We start from the raw sequence: 27,561 nt of genomic DNA, 5'->3' as shown, positions 1-27,561 counted from the left end.
AAGTCATTTTAATATTCAAGTTTTTATAGATTTGGTTCAGATAATTGCCTAACAAACTTAAATACGAGCACAGTACAAAAATAAGTTTCATAAGAAAAGCAGATATTCTTTTTTGGGGGTTTAAGAATACATAGAAAAAAACCTTTAGAAAAACCCTCCCCTTCCTACTTGATAGTCACAGCTCTCTACAGCTCTCTCTCGTGAAAGGCACTTGGGACTAGACTATTGAAATATGGCTTCATTGCTTACAGATCCTAGACATAAAGAGGACATCACACCAGTGCACATGTTAGTTTGCTTGTTTTCGCTACAGCAAACGGCCTCAGGTCCATGTTGGACCTTCAGTCAGTGCAGCAAAGGAGGTGGGCTGGATGGTCAGTCAGTCTCTACTGGGCCAGCCCGGCATCTTTTGCCATGTTGTAGAAGATTCCTTTCTGTGCAATGAGGTTTGATGGAGTGTCAAACTCTGCTATCTGACCCTTGTCCAACACCAGAACCCTGCAAGAACACACACACACACAAGACTCAATCAGACGCTGAAGAATGAGATGGACCAATGAGAAATGCTTCCCTGGGTTTGGCTATTTCTTTAGGCAGTGAAAAACTGTTTAGGCAAAAAAAAAACCTCAACACATTAAGAGAGAACAAATAAACTTCTGAGTCAGGAGAATGACATGACATGGTTTGCAAGTGCTTACAGGGCCACAGCCATTTTTGGGACATGACGCACATTAAAAAATGTCATGTAACTGTACTGCATTGTTTACACCACTCCCTACAGTATCACAGTCTTCATTTTATTTCAACGTTTTTTTAAAACCTGGTTTAATATTAACCGACTGACCTTGTGTAGTCCATGATTGTGTTGAGTCTGTGTGCGATGGTGAACACGGTACAGTCCTCAAACTGAGTCCTGATGGTGGACTGGATAAGGTCGTCTGTCTCCAGGTCAATAGCAGCAGTTGCTTCATCCAGGATCAAGATCCGGGTCTTCCTCAGTAGTGCTCGAGCCAAACACACCAGTTGCTTCTGGCCCACGCTGGAAGGGACACCAAAGTCAAACCTGGCGCTCAGGAACACAGCGCAGGTTGCTCCCCTTCGCACTGACCTGAGGTTGTCGCCTCCTTCTGAACACTCGAGCTCCAGTTTGGCCGGCTGGTTGCTGACATACTTGTGCAGGTGAGAGTGTTGGAGAGCTTTCCACACTTCTTCATCAGTGTATTTACCGAAAGGATCTAAATTCATCCGAAGAGTCCCAGAAAACAGAACGGGCTCCTGCGTGGAAGAAGAGCATCTCAGTGGAGCGACAGATGAGCAACCAAACGGTCGACTGGCGATACCTGCGGGATGATGGTGAGTTTGGACCTCAGGTCATGGAGGCCGATCTCAGCTATCTTCACATCATCGATGGAGATCTCTCCAGCCGCAGCTTCCAGCAGTCTGAACAGGCTAAGCGTCATGGAGGACTTGCCTGCTCCAGTGCGGCCGACGATGCCGATCTACGAGTGCACACAGAGCAACGCGCAAAGTCTATCTACAGATCCCTTTCATTTGTAGACCTTATCTTTTCAACATCAATATTTTCATCCTTCATTAAAGGTGATCCCTGCATCATGATAAAGCCCGCCCTCGCACCTTCTCTCCTCCTTTGACACTCAGAGTCAGACTTTTCAGGACCAGATCGAGTCCCTCCCGGTATCGAACGCTGTACTGATGGAACTCCACATTCCCCAGCGTGGGCCAATCAGGAGGAGGCTTCTTGTCCTCCACCTCCCACGGAGCCTGTGAACACAAAGTTGAAGAACAAAAAAGTGTCCAGTCATTTCAGTATCAGTTATGTCAGAGGAACACATGATGAAGACTTTCTTTTGGTGATGGATCACATCATGATCAGATGAAATTATAGACCAGGAATAAGTTCATAAGTAAAGAAAAATTCATGTTTCTGGACATTAGTCTTTGCCGCTGACAAACACACCTCTGTCTGGGTCTCAGAGTATTCCTTCACTCGCTCCACTGCCACAATGTTGTTCTCTAAATCCGAAGTCATTCTGACCATCCAGTTGAGAGACATTGTCACCTGCAACAACCAGAAATGTGATGTATCGTTTGCAAACATGCTGCCTATGACGTGAGGAGCAGATGTTGTGAGCGTGCGTTTCATTGCAGTAATACCTGAAGAGCGTACGACAACGACAAGCCAACAAGTCCGGGGTTCAGACTCTCCTTTCCAATGACCGCAAACACAGCAGCGAACAACACAATGCAGTTTCCAATGAACTCAATTCGCACTCCAAGCCACCTACAAACAACACAGTCAACGTTGACGTAACTTTTACAGCATATATTTTAATAAATGATTAATCTAATTCCTTATTAATAATCAACACCTTTTGTTTCAGTAACACAATCTGTAATGTTTGCAGTGGAAACTCGACACGTACCTGTTGGACACCACACCGGGGTAGTAGCTCTTTTGGTTCTCATCCACTTTGGCATCACTCATCAGGACAAAGGCAGGGTGTCTGCTGTAGGCTCGGATGACGCTGGCGCCGGTCAGGGACTCCGAGAAATGGGAGTATATGGGTGAGCGGCTGACTGACTCCAGGCGCTTCAGCTGCCGAGACGTAGCCACATAGAATCTCTGCAGGCAGCAAGATGATGGATGAACAAACATGGCCGCACCACCAGACTAAACAACATTCACAGTTTCATGCACACGCATGCACACAAAAGCTGCTTTCCCTGAACACCTGACACTCGTGGATCAGCCCATTTTAGATCCTCTGAAATATCAGGAATGCTTGTGTTCATGAGCCACATCTGTGTGGGGCTTCCAGGAGTGCAGGTGTTGCGGGTAGTTTGCATATCTAAACAGCAATCGAGCGAGCAACAATGACCTCGTGCTGCAGTCAGTCGATGGCATGTGGAGTTAGTAATCATTGCAGGAATCACAAGTCATGCTGAAAGGCGCACTCATGAAACAGAAGGTAGAAGAAGAGGATGCCTGCCGCTTTCTTCCTTGTTAGACAGTGCCATTCAGAGGAGTGAGGAAACTATTGTGGCAATGATGTCGTCAGACGGCAGCAAGCTAATATCAAACCTTCTAATATCTCTTCTAATAAATATGCATTTGGCTGATTATGATGATCAGTTTGTGATCTCATATATCTGATCTCTGCACTGGGAAAAATAGTTAACATCGATTATAAAAAAAAAAAAATCAAAAGTGAAAAACTGATTAAAACCCCTCAGATATTTAAATAATTCCACGTAATAACAAGCACAACGATCCCAGACTGCAGATTTCTCAGTCTACACAATCACAGTAATACTTTATCAGCACGACATCTTGGCCAACAGTTGAGGACCATCAGTGGTTCAGTGGTGTCAAATCAGATGAACCATTTTTGGGGCCATAATTTGGACTATAACAAAGCCGATGGTTAGTGTAGTAGTCGAGAGCAGACCAAACTGAATACACGAGCCTAAGTTAGTCACATGGACACACCCATTTATCACAAACTAGTTTGTTCTGCACTCAGTTTGACCTCGGTCGTGGTCTCTGCATGCACTGGTCATGACATGGTCCTGATGACAGCACTATGACTGGTTGACGTCCCTGCTACATTCTACATCATGTGTCAAACTCAAGGCCCGCCAAGTCACATCCCCTCTACTGTGTGTCAACAATTCAAGCCATGGAGATTATAGGCTTGAAGCTTTGCAGTTAGAGAGGCAATCTGGAAGATTCCAACTGTCATAGGAGACATGATAGAGATCCAAAAAACAATTCAGATTGATGCTGAATTCTGTCGCATCACTGAGTTTGACCCCTTTGTTCTCGATCAATCCAGGGCTTTTCCAAAACCATACATTCCATGTCATCACACAAAGTCAGGTTGTGATCGGCTCTGTTTCCAGAATTTGACCTTGAAATTTGAGAGAGCTTCGAGGGCCTGTCCTTGGCTCTTGCTTATTTATGAAAATTGGATTTTTTTTTTTTTGGCAAATAATGGAATAATAGGAAAAACGTTCTCGATACAGGTGGTCCAAAACACATTGGCAAGATCGTACTTGCGAGACGGTCACCACACGTCTAAAAGCACACACGCATCAGAACAGCTCAGACATGCATGTTGTATTATTGAGTTAGCAGACTTGTTTCCTATTTACCTGAACCCACCAATAGAACATCATTAACGGGGCTATGACTATGAGGAACATTGGGGTGAGGGCAGAGCATATGAGCAGCACATTCAGTGTATACCAGAAAGTGCGCATCCATATGTCAATATTGTCAGGGATGAGGGTATCTATGGCATCCATGTCCTTGCTGAAGCGATTTAGTAACCGCCCAGTAGGGTTGTTCTCGAAAAAGGCCTGCGGCGCTCGCAGGACGCCCTGGAGCATGTTGCGGTGTTGGATCTTTGCTGCACGCAACATACTGTAGGCTCGACACAGCAGGCAGTTAGCCAACAACAGCGCACCTGAAGAAGGGAGAAGCGAGGGTGTCAAGTACTGCATAACAAGGGCTGTGACCCAGGGTGAAGGCTGACCCTGATATCTCTGCACCTTAGGAACTTTGTCTTATCAAAACAATGGAAACTCTACTAAGAAATGCAATGCTCAGTGTGGACGCCTGTAAAACAAAAACACTTGACAATTAATTACCTTAGTCTAACTGTGGTGGTGATACTACTGATCCATCACTAGGGGGCGCATATGAGTTAAATGAAGTCTGTGTGAAAAGTCGGTACAAGAGAGAAGACAGCAAGAGCAGGTGTCCAGCAGAAGCCTTTGAGAATGGAAAGCCAAAAACTGTGCTGGGTTAGAGTGAATGGCTCCACCACCATAAATGCCTTTGAAGGTGTGCAAACAAAAGGAGGAGGACAGTGTGGCACACAAGCAGCAAGACACTTCAATCCGCAATCCAAAACTTCTGGAAGAGTACCTGAACAAGGATGTATATAAAAGCCAGGGGCGCTATGACAACCGCAAATATTGGAGTGCTGACAACGATGACTATGATGGTGGAGAGAGAAGAGAAGAACGTGGCCAGGCACATGAGCACAGTGGACGGTAATGTTTCGTCAATGATGAAGATGTCCTTGGAGAAGCGGTTGATGATGCGTCCTAAAGGCGTGGTGTCAAAAAAAGACTGTGGTGTGTGAAGCTTGTTGGTCAGCAGGTGGTAGTGCAGCCTCCGGGCAGCACCGATGTTTCCCATGGCCAACGTGAAGGAAGAGATCATGACCAGTAACCCTGGAAAGGTTTGAGCGTGGAGTGGTCAGACAGAGGATGAACAAATGAGATGTTTGGCTCGGGAAAGAGACATGATTGACTTCTGTAGACATTTGAAGCACATATCCTGAAGGGGAAAACATGTGGTCGCTGAAGACATTTTGTAAATAACCAACTTAAAATGACAGACCTTTTAAATACTGTTCCTATATCTCTTGGTCAAGTTACATCCTCATCCCTACATACATATTTGTGACGTTTATATAAAACACAAAAGATCAAATAATGATGGTGAGGGTTGACTCATCAGTTTATAATGCAGTTCCTACATGCCAAAGTTTTGCAAATATTCTGGTTTCAAATAAGCGTCATCAATCCTTGCTCACCTTGTGTGAAGCCCAGGGCTGCGTACACCCCCACCCTCATGTTCACGCTCTCTTTTGTCTGATTTGTGTTGGCGTCGTTAGTCCAGTGACTGAGCCAAATATTTGATCCCATGGCAGCTGCGCTCTGGCAGCCATACAGAAAGCAGATGAGGATTGATAGCAGCACTCCCACGGCCTTGGCATATTCCAGGTAGACCTTGGCTTTCACCTGCAGAGAGGTGAAGAGTTCCATGTCACTATTTTACGGAATAAGGTCTAGGAGTTCATCCACAAAGTGGAATATATAAAAAAAATACATAGATACATACATAAAATTACATTGAACATCCTTCCACACACTTCACAGAGAGTAAAGGATTAAAATTAAAACCTATAAACCTTATCAGATCAGGTAAGAAGTTCGCAACCAACCCGGCCTGTTTCTGTTGTCTCCGTCTGGATCAGCTTCTCCATTCCGGTTGGCTTCTTCTCTTGTATTTCTGGGTGTTTCCTTTGGCTGCAGAATGAGCGCTTCACTGATCTGGGCCTGGGGTTTTCTCCATCACTAGACACGGCACTAATCTGCCTGTGGACCAGTTCGAAGGGCATTTATGATGGGATTCATTCTTAGACAAAATATAAATGTGTGAATTATGGGAGACATGAGGCCGGATAATTTCTGTAATCGGCATGTGCACAATAAATATAAATAAATAAGAATGACAATTATTGTATTATTTATATCTAACAATCATAAATATAAATAATACAAGACATAGCTTGTATCATGATTTCTTCTTCACAACTATTCATATTCATGTCCAGAATAACACCTGGGTGTTTTATGATCATATCCTGAAATCAAAATAATTTTACTCTTTATGAATGCTATGTTGTTGCAAGCATTTTGACATTGATTAAACAGCCTCTCTGCAGTCCACTGAATCCTTATTAATTCGAGATTATTTTAAATTCTGGCTCTTGTATCGCAAAAAGTAACCAAAGTAAGCAATCAAATGAAAATTGTTCTTTCACATGATACTATTTGTGTTTGTAATGTGTTTATGTACAGGCATTTAAGGCACGAAAAGTAAAAAAGAAGATGTGTTTAGTGTCCTAAATCTATATGTTACAGTTTAGCAGTACCTTATGAACCTTCTCTTGGTTTCATTGATCACTGGTTCACTTTCCACCATGTCTATGTGGTTGCTCAGTGTATCATCTGGGAACAGTTCCTCATCTTCTATTTCCATATCTGGGTGAAAAGTAGGATGTCAAAGTGAAATTACACTGCGCACACAAGGCACATGTTGTGGCCATAAATGTGTCCAACCTGAAGCCTCTGCTTCTTCGACAATGTCCTCCAGTGCATAGTTCCTGAGAAATTCAGCAAAGGCTCCATTTTCTTTCAGCAGCGCGTGATAGGAGCCCATCTCGGACACACAGCCATCTACCATCACCATTATGTTGTCCACCTGAGGCAGGAAGCTGATGCCATGTGTGACCAGGATGCGTGTCTGTTGTCCAGAAACAAAGAGGAAGTCTGTTTCATGAAAGATTGAGTGCAATTCCCTGACACCAGACGCTTGTAAATCCAAGAAGGAAGATAATATTCAGTGGTTTACGATTTAACTTCCTCATCACGGAGGAATTTCACTTCCTCTTGTGAAAGACAAAATGTGAGTGAAATGTCACCTTCCCCATCAGCGCTCCCCCTGGGCCGATGAGATTGTCGAAGATATGTTTGGCAACATGGGCATCAACAGCTGACAGCGGATCATCCAGCAGATAGACATCAGCATCACTATAGAGAGCTCGGGCCAGACTGACCCTCTGCCTCTGACCACCTGAGAGGTTGATACCCTGCAGAAGGGAAAGAGGATATAGTAAAATAGCATAGCAAATGCCATGTTTAGAGAACTAAAATAATATCATTCAAAAACATTAGAATAACGTAAATGAATACAAAACAATAAAAAAAACTGGCTGGCAATGGCTGTTTATAAAGGATATCATTGGCAATATTTAGAAACTAACCATCTAGGAGTCAATTGCCAGGTTTTGTTTACTCTGAGGCAAACTTGGGTTCAAAATTAAGAAGGATATATGAGTGGTTAAATATGAAGCACCAAAACCTACTGAGGCGAAGCATCAGCATACATGAAACCCCTAAAAGAAGTACCTTCTCCCCGATCTCCGTCATGTCTCCTCCAGGCAGAACCTCCAGGTCAGGAGTTAAAGCACAAGCCTCCAGCACGCAGCGGTACTTCTGCTCGTTGTAGGGTTTCCCAAACAGGATGTTGTCTCGCAGGGTGGCGTTTTGTATCCAGGCCTGCTGAGGTACGTACGCCACTGAACCCTGAGAGGGCCAGAACAGAGGAGCCACTATTAGTCACACACTAGCTTCCCTATTGTTATCAGAAAATGACAACGGGGCTGTGCTTATTTAATATTCATTTGACACGCCTCTATGGTTGCAGAAGGGTTGCAGTTGATACAGTCTTAAATAAATCCCACTATGAATAAAGAGATAACACAATGACTTGATATGCATTCCAGTCTGTACTTTTAAATATAAGCCTGCACGACAGGTTCACTTAACCTGATTTGTTTGTCTTCATTAAGTCCACAGGTCAGAGCATGGTCATGGAACCCACTCACAGGATCCTGGCATCCATTACGCACTGCCACTGTATAACTACAACAACCACTGCACCGAGTGACTTCATGGAATGACTTATTCACTGCAGTTATTCATTTTCCCGAGAGATAAGGAAATCTGAGTGAGAGGGATGTACATTTACCTTCCCTAAACACCGCACTACTACGCAGACGTTGTCCAGAGGACTGTTTCACCTACATGACCCGCACTGTCGCAGGAAACTATTCATGCTTCATCAAGAAGCTATTTCAGAGATTTGACCTTGACCTGAACTTCAATGTTCATCGCATCCATCATCTGGAGACATGTATTGAAGCACCAATCAACTCCCTTTGGATGAATAGAACTGCAAACTAAATGGTGTCCACAGGAAGGATGAGGACAAACATGACATGACATAGGTTCAATGCCACATGCTGAAATGTAGCACCTACCATATTGCTAAGATGACGTGCGTTGCGTTAGTTTGTTATCAACAAACAGGGATTGGCCATTTTATAGTCCTTGTTGCTCTTCCGATGTAAAACTGAACTTTTTGAGTAAGGCAGCAATTTTGTAAACTTTAACAATATATAACATCGTAAATACAACCGTTTAAAATTTTGGTTTGATGAGTCGCTAATGTAGACCCTTTAAATATACTGTTGTAAAGGACAGACTGCTGAAGCTGAACTCAATAGGACAGCAGGTGGCAGTAGGAGTCTGGAACTTGATGGCATGAGCAAGAACATGGACCGTTCCTTCATTCAATTTTCGTTTTGAAACAAAAACAAAAATGAAGTTAAAGGGTTACATAAAATATTCGGAGTTCAGATTTCAGATTCTGAGACAACAAAGCAACAACAACAAACAAAAATGACGGAGGGGACAGATTTAAAAGGAGTATTTTGATTCCAGTCTGACACGAACCGGAAGTGAACCGTAGAGTAAACAGAAACACAGAGACACACAGCTACAGCTACGTTGAAAGACAGCGAACAAATTATCGAGCGCCTTTCTTGTGGAGCACAGTTGGAATTTCTAAAATGAACTGTGGTCTTCCAAGGCATTCATGTGCTGCATTCACGCCTTGTGTAAAAGTGGGAATAAAAAGGCTCAAGTGTACCTTTACCTCTGCATGTGATGTGTTTGGCCGGTACCTTCTGCCACCGATATTATTTTTCTATATTTAGAGGGCTCAAATTCCTTGTTGGAGTAGGCCTGGTATTTAAGGGGGCTCTGGAAATGCATTGTACAGAAACACAGAATGCACTGCATGGAGGAGCAGCAAGTTCTTTTGCTTCCAATCACTCTGTGGGAACTAAAATATTATATTTAAATGTGCAGCCCGATTGCCTTCTTCATTTTTGTTATTCTGACCTCTGCAATATTTACTGCATGAAAAATGTCTCATATTCATTTTATGGAATCCTATAATGAAAAAAAACCAATGTTTTTTTCATTTTCTTTCCAAATGAAAACTGAATGAACAAAGGCAACATGGGACTAGATGGAGCTGGCAATGAAAAAGTAATAAAAATCTGTTCATTTGTTATTTTACAGACGGACCTCCAAATGCTCAGAATCACATGTCTTCAGTGCAGGTAGACATTTATCCTGGCCAGGTAATGGCTCGGATCAGTGAGTGAACATACAGTAGATCAAACGGTGCACAATAAACCATTCATAAATACAGACACTTGAAAAAAGCTCATACCCTGACTGACACATCCCCTTCAAGTTTTTCCATTTCTCCGAGCAGCGCGGATATGAGGGAAGATTTCCCGGAGCCAACATGGCCAACCACTGCCAGCAGGGAGCCGCGCGGCACCATCAGGTTCACACTGAAACAAATAACATTCATAACGTCTCAAGCCCAGTGATGAAAGTCAGTCTTTGACCAGACGGACATCCTCAGCTATACAAGCATCACTGGTTAGTCGAGAGGTTTGCCCTCGATTGCTCGCATTCTTTCAAGAACAAGACTCTTGATATATGTTTTTTCTGTGTGCTAATCTTCCATGATTGGTGAGTCACAGTGATTTATCTTCACTGAGCACTACCATGAGGAAGGAAACGTACAAAGAAAAAGTGTAATTCTGACAGTAGAGTGAAATGAGGGGGCTTGGAAACATACTTGTGTAAAACAGGCGAGTCGTCTTTGCTCCAAGTGAATCTCCCGTTGACTACTGACACAGTGTATTCTGGTGAATAATTGAGAAATCAGAATCAATTTTACAGAGGAGAAAAGAGAAAGAAATGCTTCATTCAGATCATCATGCAATGATTTTAACCAGGGAAGCAGAAATATTCAGCCACACAGAATAGCGCAATTGTTCAAACATATGATGGGATTGGACAAACAAAATCCAAGACAAAAGGCCTGTCACCTGAGGATGTGTTCTTTCTGTCAACAGAGTTTGGGTCCAACTCATCGTGACTCAGGAATTCCTGGATCCTCTTCAGGGAGACGCTGGCCTGCAACCACATTCAACACACATAGGACTCTCATGGCAAAGAAAGAAAGAAGAGTAAAGAAAAGAAAGCTGGCACCTGAACTATGCTGCTCATGACTTGTGGAAGCATGTTGAGAGGAAACCGGAGAATGTTGAAGAGGGAGAGGGACACAAAGGCCTTCTCCGCATCCAGAATGTTCTTCTCATCCACAGTCACGTAAACTGCAAAGGTCGTCAGGGCAACCTAGAAACAGAAAAGCAGATTAATATATATATATATATATATATATATGCTCCTGATGAGGACACACGATTGTGCTAAATGCCCACTCCAGCACATTTTCATGCCTAAAACAAAGCCGTTTTCCTACCATGTTGCAGTAGAAGTGATCTTTCATTCATTTTTGCACGCCTGTGTGGCATTTTACCTCGCAGCTGATTAGACAACTGGCATAAAAATACTCTGTGAGAACTCACTGTTCTGATAATACTTTATAACTGGGTTGGAAATGAGCCCGAGCCACTAAAACAGGAAGATTAAGGAGTCAGGAGTCAGTGTGGCAGTTTAAGTTGGAGTTTGGTTGCGTCATCTGCCTGGCTGCCTGCCTGTCCATCTCCCGAATTCTGTTTGCTTTCTTCCACTTTGTCCTCACCTACGAAACCCCTATTTCCCAATACAACAGCTGAATGTCCGCGGCTGTTCTATACTTTCGTTTGGCTCCTCAGCTGACTCGTTGTCCCCCCAGAGTTCCGACACAGCAGTCATCCTATGTCTTGACTACCACAACTCCCTCATGGCTGTTTAGTGAAATACCCCCAGACCTCCGCAGCTTGTGTGGTCTTCAACCAACCACAGCTCAGCTCGGTGTCAACCAGTCATTTTGCTGTTCTCTCACTGGACTCCAGGAGATCGGAGCTGTTTGCAAAATGGTGGAACAAACTGCTGATTGACATCAATAAGGCAGAAATTCTGAACCTTCCAACGTGGATTTTAAACCGATCAATTTAGACTTCACAATGAAAAAACATTGTTTGCCTTTTCTTGCTGGATGTTCATGACATGATTTGATTCTTGATTCTGGACAGACCCGCCTTGATGGTTAATCTACCAGAATCAAGATTAAAAAGAATCTGAAACCGAGTTGCAATAGAGGTTAATGTCTCTGTAATGGTAATCTCTGATGTGCAGTTTATCAGGTGACCGATAAGGAGACAGTCAACTGACATATATAAACACTCGGAGAACTCACTGTTCTGATAATACTTTATAGCTAGATTGGAAACTGGGTTAGCCTCTGAAAATGAAACTAAAAGTGTTGCGTGAAACCATTCTAGTTTCACAGGGTTCATGATAAAACAAACAAATAATATTTTTTCCTTCAATGTCATTCTCAAAATTGTGTTCCCTACGATGGACTGGTGACCTGTCCTGGGTGTATTCCCACCCCTCGCTGAATGACCGCCGGGATAGGCTCCAGTAGCCAACCCTGAACAGGGCTAAGCAATGATTTGTCATCTTGAACAGTAACTGTTCTGATTCTCAGTATAGTCATTGTGGGTTGGTGATGCATCATAAGGTCAGTCTATTGATTTAGCAGTGTTGCAAGAAACATTTGGGACTAACATAGCAATTGCAAATCAAGCAGATGAATCAAGAATTCAACAAGACAAAATGAATCATAAACGGCAGAAAAAAAACGCTTAAATGTGTCATATTGAAGTGACTCTGACAGGTTTTTCAAATCACAAGTGAAAGTTCAAACTAGGATCATCATCTTTGTCAACACACATACAGAATCCGTAGACCAATCAAAATTTTCAAACAACTTTCAAAACTTTCAAAATCACTCAGCTAAAGCAGGTGCTACTCTTGGCCTCCAAAGAACATGACCAACATGAGTGGACTCACCAGGAAGGGTGCGCTGGTCCAGGCCATAGTAGAGAGAGCTCCAAGGTACGCTGTCTTCTTCAGCACATTCAGCTCTTTCTGTCGGATTTCTAAGACTTTGTCTCTGAAGGAGTTCTCCCAGGCATATAACTTCAGAACTTTAATCCCATTGAGGATCTCGTTCATCAGTTTGATCCGAGAGTCCTTGTGCTGCATTAGCTCAACCTGTGAGATCAGACAATGTTTATGTTAGAAGTCTATGATCATCTAAGGCCACAGAGTGATTTTTTTTTCACCCAACAACATTGCAACATTCATAAGACAAATACATAAAATCAGTTGTCAGCTGAAACAAGCAGCACCAGACTGGCAATCCACAGACACCTGATTGGGTCAACTATGTGTGATCGACTGGACAAAATGCACCACTCCAGCCTCTTGAGGACCGTGTTGAAGACCCCGGATATACAGTAGATGGTAATGCAGAACAACACCAAAATGTAATCGTCGGTTCCTTGTCCCACCATCAACATTATGTTCGTATCATTTTGCTAACACACAAATGTGAAGGCAGTTACAGTAGAACAAGGGTAAAAAAAACATTTTTTAACATGAAGTACTAGTGCAGGTGGCTGGATCATCTTGCGAACAGTAACATAGAGAGGTTTAAAACATGGAATACCTTTAAAGTTGATTCCATTAATATGTCCTGTGGTTAACCACTGATGAGGAGTTCGTACTTTTTAATAAACACAACAAATAGAAGGTTCTGCAGTGTATATATTTATTGTATATAATGGCTGACACCAATTAGCTGCTGGCTTTACCTGGTAAGTTCTTGTCTTCATGGCAATGACAGCATTAAAAGGGATCAGTAGGATCATGACAGCGACTCCTGCCAGCACAGATGGTCCAAGAGTCTGAAGCACACCACACAACAATCAAAAACACCAAACGCATGTGCACAGAAGGTGACGATAAAGAAAGCGCAGGTCTATTTAATTTTGGTTTCACAACATATGTTGTACCTGCCAGAGGAAATACAGCGCGAGTACTATCTGAAGAGGAGCAGACCACAGCATGTTGAGGAAGGTGGTGAGATCCATGAACCTTTGAGCGTCCACAGACATCAAGTTGACCACCTCTCCGACCGTAGAGGACCGCTTGGCAGCATTTGTAATGACCAGAGACTTTGAAAGAGCACATGTATGTAATGTAAATATAAATTCATATAGAAATCACTTGTGTGAGGAGTAACCTCACCTTCCTGTAGATGGCTCCAATCAGAGCTGTGCGGATGTTCATGCCAGTGACAAAGCAGTACTGGAAGTGCTGGTGGAGGACGAGGGTCTGCATGAAGGCGGTGAAGAACATGAGGAAGGCCAGCATGAAGCCCCACCACCTCGGAGCACCTTCCTGCTTTGTGAAGGAGATCAACATCCTGCAGAAAGGAAAATGAGTCTGTTCAGTTCATATCAATCTTTCAAAATAATGAACTCTTTCTATTTGGGCAGGAAATCTGTTTCAAAAGCATCTCTACGAGAAGCAGCCAGTCATGCTTGTTTTTTTCAACCGATATTCTTTGTCAGAAACCAGATATTCCTGATGGCGTTACAGCGATAATGACGCATAATTATTTTGAATACCAAATGCCCATCTAGGGAGAAAAACATAACACATGCAAATACAGCATGCAAATAAATGGAACAACAATGTTTGTTTTCAAGGAAGTAAGTAGCTGAGAGAGCTTGCTCACCTGAGAAGCTGAGGGTTGATGAAAGTGATGATGTCCTGCAGGAGCTTGTAGGCAGAACCAATGAGGAAGTAGGGTGCAAAAGCTTTGACCATGGCTCGCAGGAAAGATGGCTTTTTGGGTGAAGCTTTTTGACTGGACAGCAGAACTTCGACTTCCTCAGGGCTGGTTTCTGCTCCTCCTGCTGTGTGGTTAGTGGTGGGTGGTGGCAGCTTGGAGAACTGAGCCTGACTGGATGAATTCTGTTCACTTCTGCAAACACGATTGCAAGAACACCATCAACTTTTCTTTTACAAAACTATATCTGCACATGCTACGCAACTGCTGGCAATCACAAATGACTTTTGGTGACTGTTAAGCCAAAGAACCTCCCAAAAATGATGAGCCAGCAGCTAAAAAATGCCACTGGATAGTTTACTTAGAATCAGAGCCACTTGGGTTTTAATTGTTTCATTGCTACGTTAGAATCTCTATTTTAAATCCAATTAAACGTTAAAGGCATGTAAATGTGTATAAACGAAAAGCCTGAAGCTCAGCAAACATTTGAAAGGGAAAACGAAACAATTTTAACAATTACTAGTCATAAAGCCTAAAGTCTATTTGCTTTTAATTCAGTGGATCAAATTCAATTTGAGTTCAAGACAAGCTTGGCAGGCGCAGAACATGGTGCTAAATTATTATTGACCAACTGTGTTTTGTGAAAAATATGAAAAGTGCAAAACTTTGCCTCGTGACATATTGAAAGTCTCATGTATATAATTCTTAAATACACAAAGAAGAAGCATCCAATCTGTGATGAACTAAAAGGGAGTGCATGCAGGCATACATCAGACATTCTCAATTAGCAAACAAAGCCCATTGAAAATTCTAGGTTAAACACAAAACAGGTTTTGGAGTATCATTTTACCATCCGCCCACAGTAAGAGGGAAGAGTGAATCTTAACAGGAAGCAGCATGAAGGAGAGAGTGTGCTCACTTAGACGGTGTTTGTCTAAGAAGCAGTAATTCTCAACAGAGAGACTGGTGAGAAAACAAATCATTTCATTGATATAACCAGAAAGTAGCATGGCTCAGATACCAGAGGTAACAGCCAATCCAAGTCACTGAGACAGATTTCTAACAAGGAAAAGGTGCAACTCTATATCTTCAAAGTTGTCCTGCTTGGTAGATGTGGCTGTTGATTGACATTTAAGGGATCAAAAAGTGTGACTGAAGAATTGATTCTGTATTATGACCTCTTGCTATTGGACAACTCCTTCTCCCATTCTTTGAGGAGTTGGGGCACGATCACTTTGGAGCGGTCACGCTCATTCAACGACCAAAGGTCCTTGGCCTCCAGTGGCATCTTGTAACCTTTGATGGCCAACCTGAGAAGAAAAAAAATATGATGAATGTTCAAGTCACAATTTTAACACAATCAATCCATCAATTTTGCTAAGACCGTGTAGAATAATGCTTTTTAGTACTATAAGTTAAGATCCTGAACTGGCAGTAGGTTACTATGACATGAAAATCTTGTTGGTTGATTAATGTTCCAGAAATTATTACTGATACAATATTATTGTCAACAGTATTTTTTAGACTAAAGTTACCACTAATTTAGGGATAATGTATCAATAATAACACTAGTACACTCTTTAAGTGTATTTGTTTTATTTATTATCAGTCTTTAAAGCGGTGTAAACATGTTTTTTGAATAACCCTAAAATATCTTTGAAAATAATGATAATGCATCAATGATAATCGAGCGTTGCCTTTTTGTTGTCACCACATTAGAACAAAGGGAGACAGGAAAATGCACATGACAATTAATCAAGGTGAGTTCATTCTTTATGACCATTCAATTAATTGACTTATTGTTTATCGTGACAAGCCTAACAGGGAGAATAGAAATTGGAAAATAAATGGAGTGGACACACAAAATGCAGATTAATGAAGTAAAAGGTGACTCACCTCGTGAACCACCAAAATGTAATGCGTGAAAGAAAACCAGCTGTATTTTCAGGGCAGGGGTTCTGAAGAGGAAACCGAATGTTTAGGTAAGATACAGAGAGGCATGTCAAGGAAGTAGGGCTCAGTGAGATAGAAGTAAAGAAAGAGTTTGACTCACAGGGTCTGTGACGACACTGGAGAAGAGAGGAGGTTTTTCATTGAAACAACAAAGGATCAGCTCACACACCACCAGACCAAAGTAGAAGTAGAAGGTCGTGAATCGCAGCTTGTCTTCCACTTCGCTCTGGAATATCCAACAAAGACAAGGACAGAGATGAATACTTGGAACTTCCTGCTATTGAACTTCAAGAGAGAACAGGAGTCATTGTACTTGGCCCCAGACTCCGAGGCTCCCTACTTTGGTGTTGGTGTCAAAGACAGCAGCAACAAGAGTTTCTTTATCATTAGAGAGTTGTTTGAATGGGTCAGTTCCAAAGAAATCTTGATGTGTGCGGTCAAGTCAGTGTCACCAGACGAATCTTCAATCGCAATCAGGCTTACTTTAAAAAAAAAAAATCACACTCACAGATATTTACTACATCATATCCCACAAATCGGTGGCAGTTTACACCTCAGCTCAGAAATTTCTTAATGTTATTTAAACACATGCCTCATGCTACATCAGCAGGATAACAGCTGACCTCAACAATTCGAACGCAGGCTATGACAGATTCAGCTTTATCACTTCATAGACCAGCGAAATACAACACCATGAAACCACACATGAAAACGAGCAAATATCTAAAAAGACACAGGTGTTTTAATGCTCCTGGCTATAGAGTTTCAGAAAAAACTTGGACGGCAGCTGACTTGACAAGTATCCTGGACTGACCCTGTCCCATGACTGCCTCGCTTATTTTGAAGGCCTGCCTGAGGCTGATTACGCCAGTGCACCGCAGAGAGGAATAAATTACTTTCCTCATTGAATTTCACCACAGCGCCAAAAACACAAATACTATGAGCCAAATCTGGCATTGGCAGAACCCGCCACAATCATGCTCATGTCATGTAATGAATGCTAAGAAATACATTTGAACGATTCACATTGCAATTGTGCCATATAACCAGCACACCACCTATTCCTGAAATGAATATTAAATATACATTTTAAATTAATACTGAAATAATATTGCCTCTTTCCAAAAGCATAATGTGGTTTGGTTTTGGCATAAAAACAGGATCACCTAGTAAAACAGTATCTTATTAAGCCAAATTATGCAATTAAACATTGATTCTTCAGTCCCCTCCATTTAGCTTATGTCCCTCCAAGTCCCAGCCTAATTTAGCACAATTCCACATGCCCTAATTTAGGCATGCACAGAGCGTTTGACACCCTTTCGGAAATACAACTGTGTCAGCCTTGTGTGATGCCCTTTAGTTTGGCTTACTTTCTGCTTCAATTTTGTCTAAGAAATAAACAAACAAAAGCTCAATTATGTTCCCTCCACACCGCGCCTTGTGTCCTCACATGAACTCACTAAAGCATTCAGGCGAGGCACTTTGGAAGAAGAGACAGAGCAATAAAGCCTTGAAAAACCTTGTGTGTAGAGGGAGCGAGAGACGATAAGAGATCAGTGCCTGCTATTACTCATTCTAATATGTTCCCACCTGACTTAATGCCAGCAGTATGTTGGAGCGAAATGGCACGATGGCGCACAGTACGGACAGGAACCAGAAGATAAAAAGCACGCCTGAAGACTGGACCCCACGTAACCGCTCATACTGGATCAAAAATGTGGCCAACAACTGAGAGAAGGGAGACAGAGATGGGTTAAGACATTTGTAAAATCAAACAGATTCAGCACTGACATGCAGAACCACACAGAGGGCATTTAAGGTGAACTTCCAGCTGGCTGGCATACACAGACGACACAAGTAACTAACACACTCTCCCCATGCTGAGAGCAATGCTGTCACTTCTTCTCATTTTTCTTTGGCTAATCTGTCTCTGACCCAATTCACTAAATTTGAATTCTGCAAGACAGAGTGGATCAAGTAAATACTAACCTGCTATTAAACATTCCACAGTTATAAGGGTTAGAGACGAAGGCAAATGGTAAATGAGAAATGACCTAGAGTTTAGGATGGAAATAAATTCACTCATCCGAGTTGTTTGTATTACAACATCACGAGACAGCTGATGGAAACGCGCTGCTTCAGCACGCCACTTTCCATTTCACTGCATGGCTATCATCAGAGTGTGAGTTATCCTACTGGGAAACTACGTCCACCTTAATATCCAGGGGAACGGGGTGATCGTGCATCACATCACGCATTCAACATGATGGGTGATCTATTGAAAAACTGTCTGCAGAACGATATTGGTGCAGGTGTACTTGGCAATGCTCGAAACTTGGGAGTGCAGGTATGAAAAGCAACAAATTTAGAGGAGATACATATAAAACTGTAAAGAATGAAGGGAGGAAAGACCAGTGTCAGTTGCATGAGCATGATTAAATAGAACAGTAACAATGCCCTCAGGTTTGGATTACACACTCACCATGGTCATGCCAAGCACGAGTGGGGTAATGAAGTAGATAGGCGGTTGCTTGTTCCCACTTTGTAGTTCGTGGAACGTATAGAAAAGATCCAACCAACACACGATCCATAACAAGATTCCAAATATCTGCACAAAAATGAAATGTAAAACAATGAAGGTTAGCTTCAAAACATCATTCTCAGCGGAAAAACAAAACATCTTTGAATAAGCTGTAGCAAAAAGGCAATGACCAGTAAAATGCGTTTGACTGAGCATTGGTGATCGAAAGGTTCTTGCTATCTTGTCCCACCTTTTCCAAACAGTAACATGATGAAAGCACCTTGAACACTTCCACATTTAATGCAGTTTTGTCATCTATGAACTGACTTGACTAATATTTCCACAAAAAAGAGGTATCTCTGCAAACAAAGTACAACACAACACAATAAGCAAAGGGATACGATAATTTGTCTGTGTAAAGCATATTAATTACTCAATAGCCACAGGACTAACCTGTAAATTAATTTAAGAATGAGTCAAATTAATGACCCGAGGGCTAAATTCAGGACACCAAGTGGCTTTATGTGGCCCACAAGTGCTTATAAATGTCAACAATTGACTATGACAATGTCAAAAAATTGACTATATGTAAAATAATACAGATTTATCTTTTTTTCATGAATATTTCATTCTCCACTGCTCGATCTAGATCTATTAGTTGGACTGTGTTTAAAATTTTGGCTCCTCACATGATGAAGTCCCCTGTTTTAGGGTTTTTTAAGTGAAACTACAGAAGGTTTTATGCTTAAAGCTTTGAGAAAGTCTAACAGACCTCAAAAAACACATCCCTAAAGCTTAGCTAAGCTAAACAAAACATTATTTATATGATGATGCATGCAAACACTTGAAAGGTTTGGATTTGTTTTCTCAAACATTTCGCCCTGAAGAAGAGTCAGAGGAAGGCAGGGATGGCGTCGTCAACATGCCTCTAACAATGTGGAGGGCGTTTATTTACTCTGGAAAACTTGCTTAACTCTGATGTGAACAGGCCAAATCCATCATTCCATGTTCACAAAGTGTCATTTAAAAACTTCAGATTCATCACCAATGAATGATAACAGCTGAGAATAACCTGGGTGAAGACTTACTGTTTTGAATCTGTTCATTACTGACACCATTATGTAGCCCTTGTGGTTCCGCTTCAGATAGAAGATGTAGATGGGTGAGACAACCCAGAGATAGATGCAAGGGAGCCATGATAGAACCGTGAGCTGGAAACATTTGGGAAGGTCTGGCTCATCCGTTTGGAGCGTCACATTGGCTACCTGCAGAGAGAGAGAGCAGCCATAGAGCTTTACCACCAAGTGGGTGTGACTGGCCTAAATCCAAATCAAAGTGCATGATGGTATCTGTCTGTAAACTGCCCAAGCAACTCCTCACACACTGACTCACTCACTTCCCTGTCCTACAGTTGGGAGTATGCTAAAGGTGAAAATTAACGCTGCCTGACAGCATTCCTAGACATAAACAAGTGCATCAACACACGAATATCATTCATTGGTACGACAACCTCAGTGTTATCACCTGCACTATGCATAGTCTGTTGAATATTTCCACCATGAAAGCGATACTGATTTTAGTAACAAAGCCAGCGCGAGTCAGAGGACATCCGCTGCAATGAGCAAAAGTAAACATGAGTCACGGTGCCGATGGGTAGCCTCAACTTGAATACAGAAAAAGGCCAAACCTCAGATGGAACAAAGATAAAAATGGTAGGCCGTTACTCTCCTTTCACCATTGATCGCAGTGTCCGAAACACATTTTGATGCAACTGTCTTCAGGAATTCTAAAAAAGGTCAGTAAGGTCAGTTCCTACATTAAGAAGGTGACGAGCAAAACCTGAATAATTCCAGACCAGTGTCACTACTACCTCAATTCTCCAAAATACTAGATAAACTGTTTGTACAACGACTAGATGCATTCACTGTTTACTGAATGATAAACAGTTTGGGTTCAGACGCAGGAGATCCACTGCAGATGAAAAAAGTGTGCGGTAGGAAAATTTCTCGATAAAAAAGGGATTAGACACCATTGGCAATGATATACTTCCACAAAACCACAAAACTGAAAGGATATGGGATCAGACCACTGCTTTTGCTACTGAAGAAGCACACTGAGACACGTGTACACTGCAATAGTCGGAGTGAGAATGTGGAACTTGCTGACAAAGGAAATGACAAACCAGCACAATATGCGGGTCAGCCTACATTTTTACATATCCTAATCATCCTACTCACACATATCCTCTTCATATACTATTTTATCACATCCATGAATCTCTTCTTCTTGTTCCACTTAGTCCCATTCTTTGCTTAACACATCACTTCTCTCTGAGTATGGGCTCCCTAACTTGTCTACAGGAGCTGCCCCTCTGACATACTGCTGTAATATCATGCCCTACCTAGTCACTCACAGAAAATTCAGGGCATCGCTGCAAAAAATGACTGAACATTAAAAAATAACCCCATCTCAAACACAGATTTACAAGTAAGTGGAGAAGTCCTACTGAATATAAATTCAAAATGACGTAGTATGGACCGCAGACTAAAATGCGCTGATGTGTGTCAGAGTGCCAGAGACCTCACAAGTATTTTGTCAATGACATGAGTTATTAATTAACTTCTAAATGCACACAGCTAACTTGGTACACAATAAGAGACGTCCAAGTCCCTCTGCGTTGCCAGCCTGCTGTATGCAGCGCGCTAATCTTTTATAATAAGAACACATTAACCCGCAGCAACACTTCCATAATTGAGTTGACCATAAATCCAACTTGCATCACATGGAGCGAGGTGTTCCACCATACCTTCTGAGCAGCACTTCCACAGATGTTGCTCTTTAACAGCTAGCAGCTGCGCTGAACTATAATGAACCAAGGTGGGTGGTGTTGATCATTATGGAGAATGATGAAAGAATGGATGTGTGAGAAACTACTCACCAAGGGCCCTCTATTATTGTACAAGCAAATATTACCTTCCCAGAGTAAACACAAGGGAGTATTATATGACTTTCTGCAGGAAGACAACACTGATAAAACAGTGCTTCATTTGAAAGCTACCTTTAGAATCATTGCAATCATTTTGATTTGGAATTCTACAATATTTTATACGCAGAATAATATGTTATACCATTAAAGAATGAAGAAAGGGTTTATTATTATTTAGTATACAATCAAAGAGATGGTGCTCCACTGGATTAAATAAATTCAATTCAGGACAGTTGTATATTAAAAATTATGTACAAGAATACACTTTAGATTGGAGAACACATTAATTATTAGTCAACATAACTAGTTACTGTTAATAATCAACAATTACGAGCTGTTTGGTGACATTCTCGGATGAAACATAGTCATGCATAACAAGATGCTAATGACCACTTCATAAGGATTAATAACTGGCAAATGTGTTGCTGGTGCATATAAGAATAAGGCATTCATTGATGGGAATATGTGTTCCCTAATCTAAAGTGTAACCAGAAAATCTATGATCAGACAAATAAGCGATGCATTTGGGCAAGTAGGCAAAATTCTTAGTAGAATTATGATGTCCATATTTAAATTCAATGCAAAAGTGTCAAGGTATCCCATAGTGTTGTAGTCAAGACCACACCAACCGAGACCAAGACTTCAAGACTGGAACATATGGAGACCAAGAAAAGACCAAGATATTTCAAGATCAAGACCAAGATAAGACTACGAGACCATGACAGGCCCTTTTGTGATAAATAAAAAATAAAACCCACAACAGAACAGAACAAAAAGCCAGAATTCTTCTTTGACAAATTATGTTTCCCAATCATTACAGTTTTCTCTGTTGGTCTCGACCGATAGAAATTACGAGTCCGTCCAGTCCGAGATCCGGACAAGTCAGAGTAAAAATGCAATTGTGACAGAGACCCTAAAAAAGTCTTGAGTCTCGAGTACTGGAATCCCAAGAGTTGGCAAGCTTTTTCAGACAAAGCCAACAGGAAGTCTTCTCCCATTATACATTCAGACAAAAATGTTAAATGCAAACTAAATAATACAAAAACCATGTAACTAACAATGAATAACAATGGATATATTTTCAGATTTTCATCCCATAAGACTGCAGCACAGCCTTTTCTTAGAACTCCCAAAACAACATCAAAACATGTCGTCAGAGCAAATAAAAACACCTACTTGAGAGAAAAACAACTGCTATTTAATACATAAATAAATTATAAAATAATTAAAAAAAAAAATAATAATAATAAAATAAAGATTGCATATTTAACTTATGTGTATTTCCCAACATGCAGAAGTCCACATTTTGGAGTGTATTTATCAGGTGCATACAATGTGCTTTGTTAAGACATCAGAAATCAAAACAGGAAAAATCTGTCAAAAATGAATAACAGCATATTAGATTTCCACGTGTAAATATAGACCACATAAACAAGATCCTAGAGCCGACTTCAAATTCCACTGAGCTAGGAAACCTCTTGAGAATTTTTTTAAACAAACTGTGTGGTTGCTCAGCAATTTGACGTCATCACAAAGAGTAGCAACCATGGGCATTGATCAAACACAACACATCAATCTCTTAGAGTTCCTGTTATTCAATTGGAATCCAAATTAAGATTTTATTTTCCACTTTAAATAAGCAGTTTTAATAATAAAGAGACAACAGCCTAAAACTGAGGTTTGAGCTATATCTTAGTTTCATCTTAAAGAAATACTTTCTGACGCATATTAGTCTAAAGTTAGATGTAAAAATGTTATGATTTCATCGATATCCAATAACAGATGACCAAATCAGTTTTACACAAAGCCCCTCCAAACACATCCAAGGGCCCATTATCTTTGACAAAAATGTGGTATCTTTCAACTGTTTGTAAACCATTTGTGAAGTCACACCAGAACTAGTCGTACTAGTATCATCATGAATGAGCTGACTCACCAGTGTGTCAGCATTTGCTTGGCTTTTTTTAGCCAAGACCGACAAGTATTTCTTGCACACAAAAGAAGCAAAATGCCACAGTTTAAGTTGAAATGAAAATGTACACACATGAAAACGTTGGGAGGGGGAAAGCCCATTTTTGTAGTTTTTTGAATATGGTTATGCTATTTTTTTTCATATTGTCCTCTTTGCAAAGTGGCAACTTAATGCAAATCTGTAGTGCACATTTCACATGTAAGCCAATGTGAAAATAAACACTGCATCCAATAAGCTCCTTACACTTAGACACACAAGAATTACAACATAACATAAATGTTGTTTTTTTTTTGTTTTACTACTACCATACTAGAAGTGATGCCAGTTTTTTTTCCCCTAGAGTTACTGGTACATTATACATACACATACATACATACACATTACCACAGTACAGTGGTAATGTGCTACCAGATGTAATGTGCACAGTACAAGTACATTACAATAAATGTCTAAAAACATTAAATATGTATAAATATTGATGTGATGAAGGTCAAAATTGCGAATTCAAACATAGTTAAAGAGCAACACTTAAATTTCTAAATTCTACTTGTAAAGTGGCGGCCTCTCAATTAAGCATGCACCCTCAAATGTCTGTAAAGTCCGTTTGGAAGAGTAAAACTAAGCAACTAGCAGTCATTAGAAACAAAGGAGGAAAGTCACTCACACTGGCTTATAGTGAGATAGCAGTGGCTGCGCATCTACAGGATCAAGATGGTAATTCAGAATCCCATAATCTTCTGTTCCACGTCCAGCATTTTTGTTCACATAAATACAACATCCGCAGTAGGTATAATAATAATAGAGCACATACATTTTCATCTGAAACAAAGACAAAAACTTTCCACTCTGGTAAGTGTAATGAAGGACAATTCCTGATATCCTGTTTATCGCAGTATGATTGCGAAAAGGACCCTATCATCAACAGTCCATGTTGCACTAACAAACACAGCCAGACATCAAACACATGGTTCAAACTCAGCATCTGTTCTGTGTTGGCTGACAGAATGGAAAGGCTAATCTGCCTCACAGCAACTGCTGCTGCTTGTGCGTTTAGAACACCATTCACAATGTAGTTCACCACTCTAACTGCCTTGATTACATGTCTTGTCTTTACTGAGGATTTCACTCGTGGATCTTCAAACCAAAACCTCCCCTCATGGAACAATGGTACTCGATTTTGAAGATGTGGAGAGAAAAAGCATAGTCACACAGTCACATGAGAAAAATGTTCCAATAATTTTTTGCAAGGTCAGCAAAAGCTGACTTCCTTAACCCATCTGTGAGTGAAGGCTCGGTTTAGAGGTGCATACAATTCCCATTAAGATAGTGAGCTACTAACACTTGATGGAGAAGTAGCAGGACTGCATTCTTCATACTCCTTCTAAATAAAACAAATTAGTCATTCATTTTACCATTATAATCTGAATCCTTTGCTTTTACAAATTCTTGGTCAAATATGGTTTCTTTTACAAGGCTGACTTATTTTTAAAAGGAAGACCATTAAACTAAACGGGACTACAGTATTTCACAAGTGCTTGTTTCAGAGAGAGCTTAACCCGCCTAGTACAGCGTGTGTGCTGCTGAGCTGCACTGGATTACAAGTGTTTGTTTAAAACCAACGTGCAACAGCAACAATGAGATTAAGTAACCTCAGATGATCTTAATGAAGAAACTATTTCTGACGACAAAGGAGTCGGGCAGGCTGAGGTCAAAGCAGGACATTTTTTAAATGTCTTTCTTGCGCGCACAAATTCATACTTCCTATTCTGTCTCAATGGAGTGAGACAGAACCTGCTGAGACCCAGCTACAGGACCAAAATTAGATTCAATATAAGTCTGTATTTTTAGTTGTACTAAGAAGCTGATCAAGCCTGAGATTGATGATACACGCTGAGAAGTCATTTAGAGAATAATAATCTTAAATCATATACATCACAGTCATTCTTGTTCTTGATTAAATCCACTCCCCATTTTTCATCACTGATGATCAGACAAGGTGAAAACATGTTCCATACAAGGATGGATGAGGGCTTATCCATTGCTATCTATGTTAAGTGTGACAGATGAGATTCTGTCCAAACACAAGCCGGGATTGGCTCGTGTTCCAGCAGCTTTTAAGACAGTAATGAAAAACGCGGAAGCAGTTCCAACTGACAATGGTCCATTGATCCAACTCGACTGAAAGATGTGAATGGACTCTAAAATTGAGCAACAAACATTAGAACTATGAGCCTAGCAAAAGCCTCACATGGAAGCGTTTGTGAGTTCAGCAATGACGGCTTTTATATGCGAGACCTGCAATGCTGAGCTCTTCCGATACACACAATAATTATTCAAGCAAATTTTGAACAAGTGAAAGGGGACAGAAATATTAATATATTGCTGGTTTCTTAGACAATGAGCACACAGTGACAAAAACGAATCAATCATCTAGCAGACTGAACCTGTCGCAACACGTCTGGATGAACCATGCTTGTCTGGAACTTCATAACCAACCTCCACACCAGCTTCTCCAGTGGAATCATTGAGTTATTGTCCATGTTTCCAACATGAAGGTCAACCAGTTACCATTACATTTTCATGAAGCATTATTAATGCTGTCACGGCCAGGTCACTGCGATCTTTCACTGCCACTACACTAGTGTGCAGTACAGGTGACAGCAAGATCACACTTCTTGAAGCCTGTGATCTATTTCCTCAAATACAAGATGAAGTTTCAATGGTCATTACATTTTCCACGTTTGTTCACGCACTTCTGTAATGAAAATAAAAGTAAACATTAGCAGCTGCAGCAGTGAACACCGCCTCTCCACAAGGGTAATAAGAAGCAAGCAACACTGAGGCGCCTGAAGTTCAACATGTACCAATGTTAGTTTTAGCTGCTTCCCTCTGATTGTGGACTCGCACAAAACTACCACGAAACAGTCGCAGTCATCGAATTCACTGTAAGGTCACTGGCACGGCAAAGGACATACCCAGAAGGGGAGGTCTGCTCCGCACAGCCGGTCCATCTTCTTCAAACACGGCGGGAGACCGTGAGCCTCGACACCAAGGGAGATCTCAGCTCTGGACTTATCCGCGTCAACAAGATGTCCTGTACATGAAAACGACACCCGCGAGTGTCTACATATGACCGAGAGTAGTTGCAGACTTGCTCTTGGATGTCCGCCCCCCGACAGCGACCCTACCTGCGGAATAAAAGTCTATTTCCGCTTCGCTGGTTCCCACAAAAGAGTGGCCGTAGGATGCCCTGTAGAATATTACTGCGGTGGGAGGGTGACGTCGCTACCAGGCGGGGCTTCCTGTTGTAGGCCACGCCCTCATGTAATGCCGCTGCCTATGGTCAACAGCATGACTCGACAAAAATATGTCTTGTTTTTTGCAAGTCATGTTCTTCAAGCCGCCAGCGTGTGGAGACCTTGATTCAACGGAAGAGTCTCCCACGATCTTGTCGCAACTATTCACACCTACCAGAAAGCACGGTGCAACCACGCACTCTCAATGTCTGAATCTATTTCAAGCTCAAAAATACGTTTTTGGAGAGGTCAGAAGCCTCCGAGGACAGATGTGTTCGCTCCCTGCGTTAATGTGTTTGGACGGTTTTACGTGTTTAAATGAGGTCAGGAGGTCGGTACAATAGTTCGGGAAACACAACAGCACGTGGGTGTGGTCAGTGGATATCAGTGTGGTGGCCCTCAAGGTCAAGTAGGCACTTTCTGACTTGC

At 41.4% G+C, this 27,561-nt stretch overlaps 1 protein-coding gene across 5 annotated transcripts; it reads right to left on the bottom strand.

Moving 5' to 3' along the window:
• On the bottom strand, nt 1–27,086 carry abcc3 (ATP-binding cassette, sub-family C (CFTR/MRP), member 3). 5 transcript variants are annotated; one of them, XM_053864781.1, is made up of 31 exons: nt 26,812–27,086; nt 19,967–20,143; nt 18,840–18,965; nt 17,948–18,085; nt 16,458–16,583; nt 16,301–16,362; nt 15,583–15,714; nt 14,351–14,599; nt 13,858–14,035; nt 13,623–13,784; nt 13,422–13,514; nt 12,616–12,819; nt 10,804–10,950; nt 10,641–10,728; nt 10,388–10,454; nt 9,968–10,094; nt 7,792–7,968; nt 7,305–7,472; nt 6,943–7,126; nt 6,756–6,864; nt 6,042–6,195; nt 5,631–5,838; nt 4,955–5,265; nt 2,445–2,644; nt 2,176–2,302; nt 1,979–2,080; nt 1,636–1,782; nt 1,341–1,499; nt 1,109–1,275; nt 845–1,039; nt 1–498 (listed from the first exon to the last, which is right to left on the bottom strand). In XM_053864781.1, exons 1-31 carry the CDS (start codon nt 26,845–26,847, stop codon nt 387–389), a joined length of 4,632 nt encoding a protein of 1,543 aa, XP_053720756.1. In that variant the 5' UTR covers nt 26,848–27,086; the 3' UTR covers nt 1–386. The 5 variants fall into 5 exon arrangements, 4 of the variants coding, with proteins under 4 accessions (XP_053720756.1, XP_053720755.1, XP_053720758.1 ...); XM_053864780.1 differs by lacking the exon at nt 4,955–5,265 and adding an exon at nt 4,177–4,490; XR_008414515.1 differs by lacking the exons at nt 1–498; nt 845–1,039; nt 1,109–1,275; ... (2 more) ...; nt 1,979–2,080; nt 4,955–5,265.
• Nucleotides 27,087–27,561: the final 475 nt, after the last annotated feature.

Source organism: Synchiropus splendidus, chromosome 5 (assembly GCF_027744825.2).
Source record: "Synchiropus splendidus isolate RoL2022-P1 chromosome 5, RoL_Sspl_1.0, whole genome shotgun sequence".
NCBI lineage: Eukaryota > Metazoa > Chordata > Actinopteri > Syngnathiformes > Callionymidae > Synchiropus > Synchiropus splendidus.
This window is presented reverse-complemented; position numbering and strand designations above follow the sequence as displayed.